Genomic DNA, 14,822 nt, shown 5'->3' on the forward strand with positions numbered 1-14,822 from the left:
TTGTGTACCTATAGGAATAATATATATATATATATATATAGTAATTATTATCTACTCATAAAAAATTGAGGTTAGTTTTGTTGCAAAAAATGATTTGGTATGTTTATTAAATATCCTGTTTGTCTGTTGTCAGAGTAGGTATAACTTAGTATCTATATCATTTTTATCAGGTGCCGTATATAATATCTAAATTATTATTTAATTGGCATAATTTATATATAATTTACATGCTTCTTTACTTCACCGTGTAAGAACACGAAAATAGTTACAAAAACTCAATTGATACAAAAATTTAGCAACTACAAAAACATATTTAATGTCACCTTATCTAAATATTTACATGCACCCTTTTCTTCTTATGTTTCTACTAGATTTCCGCCCGCAGCTTCACCCGCGTTTTCAAAGGAAAACCCGCATAGTTCCCGTTCCCGTGAGATTTCTGGGATAAAACTATGTATAATCCAAGTTACCCTCTATATGTGTGCTACATTTTATTGTAATCGGTTCAGTAGTATTTGCGTGAAAGAGTAACAATCACACACACATGCTCACAAACTTTCGCATTTATAATATTAGTAGGAAGGATGTGTTTTAGTACATCTATATAAAATAATAAAAAAAAATTTACTAATTTGCATTTGACTGTACCAAAGCGGTCCATACGGGATATTTCACCAATAGGTAACAATTACGAGTGCCGGTTGCGTCATCGCAAACTTAGCCAGGTACTGTACCTTCTAGATGTTTTATTATCAAACTAAACCTTTATTTTAGAAAACAAAAAAAAAATCGACATAACTTAGAATAAAACAAATGATTTTTTAGATTTTTTTTATCAATGGTGAAAACCATATTAGAATATATCAATCCTCCATGCATGCGTCAGCGGCAATAGAATATAATTATTTTATTCACATTTTATTATATTTGTTTCAATAACTATTTTGTTGATGAACTAAAATGATAAGCATTTTTTATAATATTCTATTCAGTTAGTAACTAATTTAATTACACTATTACATAGCTTTGTGAGCATGCACTTTGCATTTCAGTCATTTTTTTTCAGTAAACTATTTGTGAGCCTGTTTGTATTACAAGTTAGGTTCCTTTGATTATTCACCAAATATAAAAATTGATATCCTGTCACACCCCGGACACTCCATACAAAATTATAGTTTTGACCAAGGTTTTGACCTAAGGTTTTGACAGTCACACTGTAGAGACTGCAAATGTGTGTGTAAACTCTTTATGGTTGGCACATTTGTGACTAGCGTAAAAAAAATTCGCGTTTTTCTGATGAAATACATCCGTAAACAGCACAATATCTAACCATTTTCTACGAAAAACGATAATCACAAATCCAAAATAATAAAATTGCTTTAAGTCAATTTGATTAATGTTGTCAATCTTCGTTGCGTTTCGTCTAAAGACGTCGTTGGTATCGTCCTTGCGGGGAAATGGGTACCATAACATGTCTGATCGTGCGGGGTGAGGTAAGTGTTTAATTTTGGCGGGAGGCGGAGAGTGTCCGTTCTGTAGCGTTTAGCTACTATTATGTATTCTGTGATCCTGTATAAAAACATTTACGAGAATTCATTTCCATTTTCATGAATTTGTTTGAAATTTGTTATTATTGATCTCTGCATATTTTTGGTGATACTGTTATATATTTAACTATGTAAATTACACAGCTGTTTCAAATTCTAATTAATTAACGATTTATATTTTAACCACATAATCATATTCTTTTGAAGGCTCATATAGAGCGTCCTTCAAATTCTTAGCAGAGATTATCGAGAGATAATGAATCCATATGATATCCCTACTACATAATATAATTTTATTTTATTGTGATTAAAGAACATAGTTTGGCTTTGTTTCAATCTTCATATATTCTCAAAACACAATAATATTTTCCCTTATTTTCCTCTTCTATAAAATGAACTCCAAAATGTAACCACCAGCTTAACTAATTTTGTTCGGCCTTTCACCTGACCAATTCGTTTGGTGTTATAGCCAGCAGTCTTCACTGAGCTATTGAGTAGTGTGCACTACAGGATAATTGTAAAAGATAGAAAAAAGATAAAGATACAACATGTGTGGGGAAATGGGCAAGGCTGTGCTGCGGGCGCTGACGGGGGCCCTGCTATGTGGTCTGGTGTCTGATGCTGCATATTTACAAGTGAGTTCTGGCTGATTTTTGTATAATCTATACTAATATTATAAAGCTAATGAGTTTGTTTGTTTGTTTGAACGCGCTAATCTCAGGGAATACTGGTCCGATTTGAAAAATTCTTTCGTTGTTAGATAGCCCATTTATCGAGGAAGGCAATGCGGGTGAAACTGCGGGGAATAGCTAGTTCATTATAAAATATGATAGAGATATTTAATACCCATACAATTTATGCGATTAAGCTATAGCTTCCAGCCTTCCAGGCAAGCACTGGAGAAAGGTATCCTTTAGGTTTAATACGGGCAAATTATATAAAAAAATAGTTTCAGAAATGTGATGTCCTAAAAGTAAAATTATTTATGGTATTTTTTATATATAGAGATATATTATTTCAATAATATTAAATACTAGGTTTCACCCGCGGCTTCGCCCGCGCAGTTGTGGGATTTCCGGGATTGCGCCATTTTCCCGGGATAAAAAGTAGCCTATGTCCTTTCTCGGGTATCAAAATATCTTCATACCAAATTTCATGAAAATTGGTTCAGTAGTTTAGCGTGAATGAGTAACAGACAGACAGAGTTACTTTCGCATTTATAATATTAATAAAGTATGGATCATACAATTGTTCTCAATATTTTTTTACTACGTAAATAATGTTAAAATTGATCGTGTAAATTGAAAAACGAGGATATAATAATTCAACTTTTGTCGTGTCGTAAAATGAAGAAGGGATATTTTGTTGGACTTTTATGAGAAGGTTCTTTTGTCGCTTCAGAAAGCGGGAATGTAATTATTCGAAATTTTATATTTAGTTCTTTGTGAAAAAGAGTAGGTTTTATCATGGTAGTTATTTGTATATTACAACATAGTATTTTTCACAAATCATAAATGCAATTATAAATATATTGCAATAGCTTTTTATGGCTTCCAAAATTAGTAAAACAATCTTTTGATCATTTATCGAGACGCTCAATCGTAGCCGTGACTATATTTTTTACTGTCCTACATATAAATACAAACTTATGTAACAGTGCTAGTTTCATCACTATCGATGCAGTAGATTAAAAGATACAGAACAAAATGTCATATGCAATCAATCTTTATTTATGTAACTTTTTAATAATTTGAAACTTTGTTATATATAGAAAAACTGCTCAATATTAAAACAGAATGAAAACATCCGTATTACTTATACTTACTTAATGTTATAAAGATGAAGAATTTTGTTTGTTAGCTTGAACGCGCTATAATCTCGGGAACTACTGGTCCGATTTTAAAAATTATTTCGGTAGATAGCCATTTATCGAAGAAGGTTTTATATCTATCACAGTAGCGGAGCAATGCGGGTAAAACCGCGGGGCACAGCCTGTTTCATATAAAACATTTCGTTAATATTCCTAAATGCACCATATAATGGAAAGCTTACAAACCATTTATCCCGGGTTACCCTGGCCAAACTTCGAGTTCCTTTTTATAAGTCATTAACTCAAGATGGGGTATGTACTTATTTTCTCTCTTCTGACCTATATAATATGCGTTTTAAGAGCCAAATGCTGAAATTTGGATTTTTTGCAAGAATATATTTTGTTTTATTTTTATTGGTGTTGTATAATATGGGTTATAAATCTTGCGAAGGACAAGTATTATAGCTATCATTCAGTTCACATTGATATAATAATCTGGTTAAATTCATTCAAAGCTACTGTTAGATATTGGAATTGATAACAGACAGTATATACGGAACTTAATAAAGGAAAGTCAAAAGTATTCAATCGGTGCAAGCTTGCACATAAAGGAAAGTGAAAAATTAGACAAAGTCGCACAGATGAAACAAACGCAGTCAATAAGGGCGAGAAGTAAAAAAACCGCGTCGAAGAGGTGAAAATTTGAGAGATTACCCCTGAATACCAATTTCGCGCGCGCCGAGTTTCAAACAATTTACACTTTGAAGAGCTTGATCAAAGAAATAAAACTAAAAAGCAGACGCAAACGAAAATGAGAGTAAATTTAACCAACGGTAATTCGCTTTTGAAGGACTGAAGGGGAGCTCTAGGGAAGGAAAATTGCGAAAGTTCCTACTCCCTTATGAACGCGAGGAAGCTGAATGCTTCGGTCAAATTTAATAGACAATGCCCCGTGGTTTACCATGTCAAAGTAGTACATTGCTTGCTGCTCTCTACTGGGCCTATTCCAACTTCAAATATAAACGCAATGTATATGGAGCAATGGTATATCGACGAGCTAAGGGCAGTGCGACAAAGACATAAGTGTGGTTACATTATTGCAATAATTCTGGTTCTAACGCCGATTACATCAAAACTTTGGAAACGAATTGGACTCTCGGAGTCGAAAAATTAAGAGATCTTTATCGTTTTGTAATTTATTGTTGTAATATCGGTTTTAACTTGTTATTTTGGAGGTAGTTAAATATGATGTATTCTGTAGAGCAAATTTAGATATTTTTTCAAAAATAAGAATTTAAATGTTTCGTCCCTTACTGCTATTATTGAGTCGAATAAGTACCATACGCAGTACATGCTATTTTTTTTCGATTTCAATTGTTTTGAAATGTTATGTTTTATTAGTTTTCCTCGCTTCGTAAACTCAAGAAGTTAAAACAAAGTATTAACGCTATCGAAACATCTAGCGAGTTTGGTTTATTGGTGCTAAAACGTTTAAAAATACCTATATAAAGAAAGTTCTATTTTACCATACCTTGAGGGTCTCCTTTGTGCACACTCAGTGATAAGAAGGAGGGTTTTATCACCAAAGGGTTGACATTAAGTCGACATTTTTTTATATTTTCCTAAAATATGGATAGGGAAGACGCTCTATTGAGAAAAGATATGGATGTGACATTTGAGTTTTGTTGTGCTATTTATTTTTCTTTATATTTCGCTCGGCAATTGTTTTTAGTAATAAAGATTGTTTGATATATTGTTTAAGGGTTATAGTTTGCATAATTGCTGTTAGGATTTAGAATACATTATAGAGTATTTTAATATAACAAGCAATGCAAAAAGGGATGTTTCATCGTAAAAATTCATATGCCCATTTTTCTGCTATTATCAGAATTCAGGCTAATTTTCAAAATTAATCTATATCTACTTCAGTATAGATAGAGTAATAGGTAATTACTATTAGAATGTTTGTTGTTTAGATACAGATGATTACATTAAAATTTAAAATACTCTCATCATTTTATCTTGCGTTCAATATTGTCTACATTCAACATTTACGATATTTTCTCGCGAACTATTCAGTCGTAAACACATTCGAGAAATTAGTACTTACGAACCTCAGAAATATGATAGCAAGAAAAGTTAAGAGAAAAACAAGGGAACTAGCAGGAGAAACTAATAAAATCCTTCAGTTAAACTTGCAGTTTGTTCTTGTATAAAATTGTATGTAGTAAGTTAAGTCAATGATATTATATATAGAAACAAGAGGTAGATACGTTATCAACGCACCAAAACGTAAACCGTGAATTGGTCCTAATTGGGACCAGTGGAATCAGTCAGATTGTGACTTGTGACAGCGAACGCACATGCTGTTATAAACGTTAAAATTATCAATAATGCCTTCTTGTGTGTTCAGAAAGTGCACAAATTACGATAGTAAAATAAAGAAAGATAGAGGAATATCATATCACAGGTAAATGTATTAAAATATTATAATTTTAGAGCAAAAATAACAATTTGCAATTATTAATGAATGACACTTGTATTGAAATAATGAAAGGGATAAAACATTGCTTCAATCACTAGTGTGACAAAGCTAGCGCACACTGTGTTCAAAGATTATCATGTAGATACGATTATTGAAAATAGAACGGTTATTTTATTAATTTCGATTTGGGTAAATACTTGATTATTTTTATATTTAAATCCACACAGTGCATGTAATTAACAAATATATCTATTTATTATATACAATGAAATCGTGATGGCAAAAATGTTTGTTTGCAAAAATGATGTTGAATATACGTATACATTAAAGAAAAGATTATCGCTACTGACGAAAAATGCTATTTGCTTTTCTGTAAATAGCTATTGAACATAAATTTTATTTGTGTCTTAGATAAAAAAGGCTTATACTTCATCCTTTCTTTTATTTCATACTTTTTTTCATCTAGGCACCACTATTATTATATCCTACAAGTTGGAGTGATGACCTGGTACGGGTTCCGGGAACTGCCTTGAAACGAATAGCATAAGTTCGGTCCGTATGGAGTTCTTTAAGGAGGACTATGCTCAGCAGTGGGTGCTCATCGGGTGAAATGATGATGACCGAAAACGAACACCACAGCTAGTAATAAATGCTTAATACAGTTATATCTCCAAAAAAGTCTTTTTCATTTTAATACAACTTCATAATAATAATTAAATAGTAAATGAAAGTGTCACATTTGTTTACGTGTGCAGGAAACGTAACATCTATAACATTGAACCTTCTGTGTCGTTAGTCTATGCCAATTGCCATGGCAACTATTTGTTTATTTATATTTAATTGGTGAATTCTTATGACTTTTGCTTACACCTGCGCGGAAGTGACAAACTATCTTTGTCTTTTTTGTTTATATCATTTTATTAAGAGCCATCTCTCTTATACAGTCTGTCAATGTAATAAATTAAGTAAAATGAAACTTGTATTTGTGTGTGCCTGACACTGCATAGGAAGCATTTTTTTTGGATATATTGTGAGTATATAACGTATCTATACATAAAATATCATTGAGTTAAGTGCGATATTTGTTGGTTTGAAGTTGTGGTTCGTTGTTGACTTGAGTGAAAATTTCAATGCAATATGAAACTTAGTTTTTGAAGAATAGAGGTTATTTTTGATCGCCGTTGAGTACGATGAAAATGTTATAGGTACATATTCATTTTAAAAACTATGTACCCCTTTTGGGTGTTTAGATACAATATTGAAATATATGAAATTGCAAAAGATATAATAATAAAAGAAAACAAAAATTAAATGCACGATAAGTTGTTTTAAAATGCTATTGACTGTATAAATTAAAGTAGTTGTCAAGAAAATAAAAAATAACAGGAATATTAAATCTCATATTCAAATACTTTCAACATGTTTTCTTAGATTTCAAACAAAATTGTTTATCTAATAACGGTGTTTATTTGAAGGCATAATTTTCTAAGATGAAGAAATCCTGATTGCGCTGCGCAAGCGCTGGGTGTCCCTGACAACCTCTCACTTGGTCCTTTTTTGTAATCTAGGGCTAGGGATTTAGGGCTTAGATTTGTTCTTTGTACTTGTATGTTATTATTAATAACTTAGTATAGAGCGGTCGTTATTTTGGCCCTAAGTAGAAGTTTAATAAGGAACTTAAGGTGTACTAATTATAGTATATACGCATATTTAATGCGTATATTATGGTCATATAAATTATGCGTAAATTGGGATTATTATGTTGCTGAAAAACTAAGAATAGTAGACTAGAATATTAAGAAATATGGGTTTTTATTGAATATACATATCTAATGACGAATGGTTTGTAACATGCCGAACATTTGACCGCGTTAAGATTTTAAAAACTTATTAATAGGGTTTATTTAAGAAATCTTTATTTTATATCGTTGATATCGTACATTTACATGATTGGATAGAAATTCTTTATTTGTAGCTCTATATTTTTTAAATTCATTTTTGGAATCCTCAAAATGATGATACAAAAGATACATTTTCCTAAGTTTCATAACAATCAATTTTATCGTATAGTTTTCATCTTAAACTTATTGTTAATATTGGTTAAAAATCTCTAGGGTCATATTAGATTAGAACTTGTAAAGGTTTTTAATTCTTTAACCGCACATTAAAATACCATAAACAATACAAGACAGGCCACAATTGAGGTTACATAAAAACTTGGTTACGTAATATTCGGGTCAACTATACGACGGCCTTAATTCAATTGAAATTGAGTTCTAAAATTAATCACATGTTATTTAATATACTGGTTTTGTACTCGAACTAATAATTTTAAAACTAGATTTTATACGTGGTTTTGTTTACGAGGTATTTGGATAATTGTAACCTGTTAGAGTAAATGCCAAATATTTATCAATGTTATAAGTTTCCCTATATGACTAAGTAATTTTTAGCTGAATATATTGATCAATAATCAAGTATTGAGCAAAATATGAAAAATAGTCATGCCGTACTTAAGTCGATTTATGCAACAATGAATAAATAATATAAGTATGTATTTTTTAATTTACCGTATAGCAAACTAATCAATAATTATGTAAATTTATTTTTATTTTCAGTATCGCAGCTTCTGATTTCAACATTTAATTATTATTGTTCTTTGAAGTTAATAACTCTTTCTGCCCATTACATTAAACCTAAGATTCAACTCATTTAGTTGTAAAAGAATATAAAAGATTTAGTTCAAGATACAAAGCCGTAACAAGTAACTAGAGACAAAAATAAGTCCATTAGTGTCTGATTTCAGTTGGAATTGTTTCGTATTTTACACTGACTTTGCTTTTTGCTGCTATTTTGGGATCATTTATTTACTATTATGGCTATGAATGTGTATAAAATTAGCACATTTTATTAAAGCGTAGATGATAGTTGTAGTGTTTTTTCAAAATTCCGCAACTAAAAATAATAATTAATTTGATGAATTTTGAAAATTCTTTCATCATTAAAGTATAGGTATAGGTATCTTACTAAGGAATTTTTTAAATAGATAATATTCATCAGATCTAAAGTTAAATGAAGCCGAGTGTTTCGTTTTTTGGTATCAGTCATAATAATTATTGTTTTCATTACCCATAATCCTGCATACCATACATCATTCCACATAATATTATCCGATACAGAATTAGTGTACATATATCAAACACTTTGACATTTACATCAGTAATTTAATACTCACTGCTCACTCAACAGAAAAAAAGTCTATCAAAAAGAAATTTAAATGATAAAATTCCGCTTTTAAAAGCTTCAAATAAAATACGTAATACGAACACTAAAATAACTCAGTCAAGGCCTCGCGTATGATATAACTTCATCCACTTTTTCAACACACCTTTCACTTGAGTTGGGTCAATGTGCTGACGTAATCGTGACATTTCACTACGGCATAATACCCTCCACGTGCAACAAAAAAAATATACACCTTATTCCACGTATGTAGAGCTCATTTTGCGAAGACAAAAAGTTTAGAAGTTAACGAAAGCTGATCGTTTTTAGATTATTACGTTTTAATATTTGCGACTTTGAAGTTATTGCTAAGGTCATGCTTTGTCATTTGTAATGTCTTTATTATAAGTTTAATAGTTGGTTTTTTCGTGTCATCCTTTTGGGAAATTTTAATCTATTGTTTTAATTTGCTTTTATGTCGCAATATTGGCTAGACTCGTTCACGAAGAATTTAAGCTCTATGTAAAGCTGATTAAAAATAGATTCTTATCTTATATATATTTACACGCTTAACACGACGATGTATCTATAATTAATACGAATGTATCATTTTATCAATGTGTAATTTAATTTTTTTTGAGAACGAAAACAAATAATTTTACAGATTTTTAAGTAATTAAGAAAAGTGAAGAAGTTTCAAAGGAAAACCCGCATAGTTCCCGTTCCCGTGGGATTTCCGGGATAAAACCTATCCTATGTGTTAATCCAAGTTACCCTCTATGTGTGTGCTAAATTTCATTGTAATCAGTTCAGTAGTATTTGCGTGAAAGAGTAACAAACACGCACACACACATCCTCACAAACTTTCGCATTTATATTAGTTAGTAGTATTAGGATTTAGGATAGGATATTTTCCTCACTGCACAAATTGTTTTGTTATTCATAAACCGCAATTTCTAATTAAAACTGAGTTTCCTTCTTAACCGACGTCAAAAAGTTTCTCATTTCGTCCGAATAATATATCTTTTACGTGTATACTATAATAATATTATTTATGAATTCTTCTAGCAATACGAGGACTACCCACAATACCAACAAGTCGTGTACCGCAAGCCGCTCCGGGAACACGAGAAGCCGCAGGACCTGCGCAACGTGCCCGGCGTTCCCGGGGTCGACTACCCGATCTACCACCAGGTGCCCGAGACCAGCTTCTCCTGCGCACACGTGCCTGTGCACCCGGGGATGTATGCTAATGTGGAGACTGGATGCCAGGTAATGTACTGCTCTACAGGCAATATACAGTTGTGTACCGCAAAACGCTACGGGAACACGAGAAGCCGCAGGACCTGCGCAACGTGTCCGGCGTTCCCGGGGTCGACTACCCGATCTACCACACGTGCCAGTGCACCCGGGGATGTACGCTAATGTGTAGACTGGGTGCCAGGTAAAGTACTGCACTACAGGCAATATATAGTTGTATAAACTCAAACATTTATTTATTCAATTAGACTTCTTTTAGAAGCACTTTCGAATCGTCAATACATATTTAAAACAATTACCACCGATTCAGAAAGCAGTACTGCTTTCTTGGGTCTTCTCCATAGACCTATCTATGGAGAAGACCCGACAAGAAACTCCATAGTTGCTCTTTGCAAGCCATTCCGGGAATACGAGATACCTATTTTATGAAGTCTTTTTAATTTCGATATATAAATATAACAATAGAACGTTCATATATGCACAATGCTCATGTATCATGTCACGAATATAGTTCCTAGGGCTTTAGACTAAGCCCTAGGAACTATATTCTAAGTCTCTTATTAAAGTAAGGGCTAATTATTGTTACGTGATACCTACTTCTTCGATGTTGATATAACTGCACTCCCTGACTCATTAATTTATTCATTAAACATTTATAATCATTCATGATCGGAAACAAAATCAAAGAAACTTACTATATTCATTCTATAGTCACTACGTACGTACCTAATAAACAATCGACTGCAAAGCTTTACAGAAGACTGTAACAAGCAAAATCTTAAAAATAAGATAATATAAAATAAATTGAATCAATGCAAGATTCAGTCAAAGTATAAGCTAGCGAGTCGGCATTTTAATTACAGAATTTGGTTGCTTTGTACAATTACGAGGAAATTGTATAAAAAATCTCAGCGATTCTGAAGGGGTTGTCCAATTCGTGAAAAGCGGTATAATTAGAGTGAATTTTGGAGACAACAGCCTTTGATGTGAAAAAAGGGGATGGGAGAGGCCAAAGGCATTAAATCGTTCCCGAAAGAGAAATTGACTGCTTGATGTAATTACGGCAGTGGTTGACTTCGTTGATATGTACGTTGTACGTTCCTAGAAATTATTTTTGATATTGAAGATAAAGTCGAGAGCCTTCACGGCTCGTTAAAAGATGTGTTTTTGGTATTTCACTGTCTTTATCAATGACCAGATTTCTTTCGGCTTTATATTTACAAACTTATTGGTATTCAAAAAGTTTTTTTAAAACTATTTAAAAGCTACAAGAGATGTAGTAATTACTACAGTACTCCAAAAGTGATAAAGCGCATAGAAATCTTCGTCACAGTTCGGTCTGTTATATTCCCGGAGCGTCCGAAGACGATATGTATATAGAGTGGTTAAATGCATTTTATTCATGCATATAATTTAGTAAAATTTGTTTAGTCAAATGAAATACATTTTGGAAATACGACAATTAGCGAAGATTTGCATGCGCATTATTAATATTGGAGTACCCACTGTACTGATGCTGATATTTTCATCAGTTAATGTTTAAAAATATATAATTAATATTTGAACTCTGAAAATGTATTAACTTAAATATCAATTTAATTGCCAAACTCGCAAGTTGAAACTCTTTAAATTTTAAACAAACATGTTTAAAACATAATTAACAATAAAATTGATTTACATCTAAACTTTTTCCATATAACAAAAACTTAAACATAAACTGAAAAGTTCTATCAGACTAAATTTATTCGTTCAAATAATGTTTTATTTAAAGTAATGAAAATGATTATACCGAAGCAATTAGGTTTAAATTGAACAAGTTTGAAGGTATTGTTGCTAACGTAAGTCTTTCAGCCCTGTAAACTGAATTTATAATTTCCATAACAATGTCTAGAAAATTAATTAATTTTTCAAACCTTTGAAAAGAACTAATTTTCTGATTATTGAGGCGACGATCAAATCCAATAAGGCTAATACTGACTATGAAAGCTATTTTAGCAGGTTTTTTCTAAAAGTTTATGGAAGTTTGAAGTGTTATGGTTACGTAGTATAATAATAAGCAGTCAGGTGAAAAATTAAAAGGGAACTATGTTATACTTTGCGACCGCCTCCTTGGTACAGAAGTTGGCGCGTGAGCGTAGAACCGAGGGGTACTGGGTTTGATCCCCGGTGGAGACGAAGAAAAAATAATGTTTCGGTCTGGTAGGACACAGAAGGCTGATCACCAACTTGTCCCTAAAGCAAATCGATCAGTGAAACAGATGTATGTATAATGCATCTGCCCCTTACCCCACTTGGGGACATAGGACTTCACTTTATGTTATAATATTTTATTATGTACACTTTGGGAGTTAACCGTTGATGTTAATACAATGATTGATTTAATATTAAGCTGACACAATTTTGTTCAAAACTTATAATAAAAAGTAATTCAATATTTTGAAAAGGGATGGGTAACACGGTATGAAATGAAAAAAAAAAAAACTATATCACAATTGTATACTGTTGTATGTGTGTGTGTGTGTGTGTGTTTGTATGTGCTTGTGTATGCTTCAGAAGATTCTTTATTGATAATTGTCCTTTATACACAGGCTTACCACGTGTGTCATGACGGTCGTGAAGGTCACCAGGGGGCTTCATTCCTCTGCACCAACGGGACGCTGTTCGACCAGGCCAAGTTCGCTTGTGATTGGTGGTACAACGTGGACTGCTCGCAGGCTATTGAGCACTATAAGTATGTATTGTGATTGTTATGCAAGTTAAGTTTTTTTAATCTGTGAATCTTGAATTCACCATGTGTCTAGTCATACTAGTCCCACACAAAAATCATACCATCAAATCGCACAGTAATAATAGCTAATCTCTATGACTTATATAGGAGTTTAAATAATTCAGGTTGACTGGACGCAATATAATTTACAATACGCCCGACTTTTGTTACACTTGCCTTATTAACCGACTTCAAAAAAAAGGAGGAGGTTATCAATTCGGCCGGTATGTTTTTTTATGTATGTAGGTTTCTGAACCGATTTACGTGATTCTTTTTTTGTTTGATGTGGAATGGTGTCGAATTGGTCCCATAAAATTTTATTTGGATAGGCCCAGTAGTTTTTATTTTATGAGCATTTTTGTCTGTACTCGATGACTTAGGAATAGATTGGAATGACGGAATATCTCAGACAATTTCTAATCAATTAATATTATTACAGACTAAATGCGGACCCCTTGAAGAACCCCTACGTGCCGAAGCCCAAACCGGAGGAACACAGAGAGGAACAGCCTTACGGCATTTACTTTAGGAAGTTAGACCATTAGATTTAATAATTGTCGTCATCAAAGCGCTATTTGTACTAGAAATTCATTGCTAAATTTCCTATTAAAACTACAGTTGAATTCATAATGGATGTTGGTGTCCGAAATCTATATGAAAATATTAAGGTACTAAAAACAAGCAAACTCATGAAAAAATTGTGTTGTCACTGATCTTTGATAAATGCACCTAGTTTCAATTAAATCTGTCCGTTTAAAATGAGTCAAATCGACTCTTAATGAGATATTATTAACTTTTAAATACAAATATACAGGTGAACCTAATATTTACAATAATTTTAAGAAAGGACACCACAGCAATAATAACTGACATTATAATACTGAAAACTACTTAATGTTAACATTTAGTATGAATTCGACTAAATTAACATTCTTTCATTAACCAATCATCATAACGTAATAAGTAATTAATTTTCATTCTCAGTATGTGTATAAATGTAATTTTAATTAGGTTATTTCAACGCCGTATTACAGAGTTCAAATACAAGTACTATAGATTCATATTATGGTTCATAAGATAAAATATAAGTAATGATACAATCCCATTTTATTTTGTACTCTTTTTTATTAATTATCTGTAATCCTGGAAATTAAACTTAGATTTTTATATTGACTTTTGAATCATGTATTTTTTTATATTGAGTCTGTGGATGTTCATCGGTGGCGCCAATCATTGCTTTCCGTCCGGTGACGCGCAAGCTCACTTTGCCAGCTTAAAAAAAAAGGAATATTTTATTGTTTTTTTTTGGTGACGACAATACTCTATTTTTTATCTGTTTAATTTTAAATCGCTTTTCATACATTCATGTTTCACGCATTTGGTACTTATTGAAAATAATTAATTTATTATCACCTTGCCAACCACTTGAAATAATACTCACATAATAGAATAAAATGTAATTTAATGTAATTAGGTATTGAATAAAAATCTGAAAATTAACCTTTGTTTTATTGGACCTTGGAAACATCGAAGAAAAATTAAAACGGAATAATAATTGGGAAATGGAAAATTGTTCAGAAAAATGAGCAGTATTTTTTTACATTTTAGACAGAAAAGTCTGTTGTCAAGGACTTATGAATTAAAATTAATCCATTGTTAAAAATATATAAACTCGAAAAGACTTAAAAAGTCACCTAAAAAACCATAATATTAACTATAACTGCAAGCAAT

The 14,822-nt window shown here is 31.9% G+C and overlaps 1 protein-coding gene across 1 annotated transcript; it reads left to right on the plus strand.

Moving 5' to 3' along the window:
- Window positions 1-2,007: 2,007 nt before the first annotated feature.
- Window positions 2,008-14,591, plus strand: LOC123691885 (U-scoloptoxin(01)-Cw1a-like). The gene is made up of 4 exons (XM_045636470.1): window positions 2,008-2,182; window positions 10,133-10,336; window positions 12,913-13,055; window positions 13,531-14,591. The coding sequence occupies exons 1-4, from the start codon at window positions 2,096-2,098 to the stop codon at window positions 13,634-13,636; spliced, it is 540 nt and encodes a 179-aa protein (XP_045492426.1). The 5' UTR covers window positions 2,008-2,095; the 3' UTR covers window positions 13,637-14,591.
- Window positions 14,592-14,822: the final 231 nt, after the last annotated feature.

This window comes from Colias croceus, chromosome 5, assembly GCF_905220415.1.
Source record: "Colias croceus chromosome 5, ilColCroc2.1".
Taxonomy (NCBI): domain Eukaryota; kingdom Metazoa; phylum Arthropoda; class Insecta; order Lepidoptera; family Pieridae; genus Colias; species Colias croceus.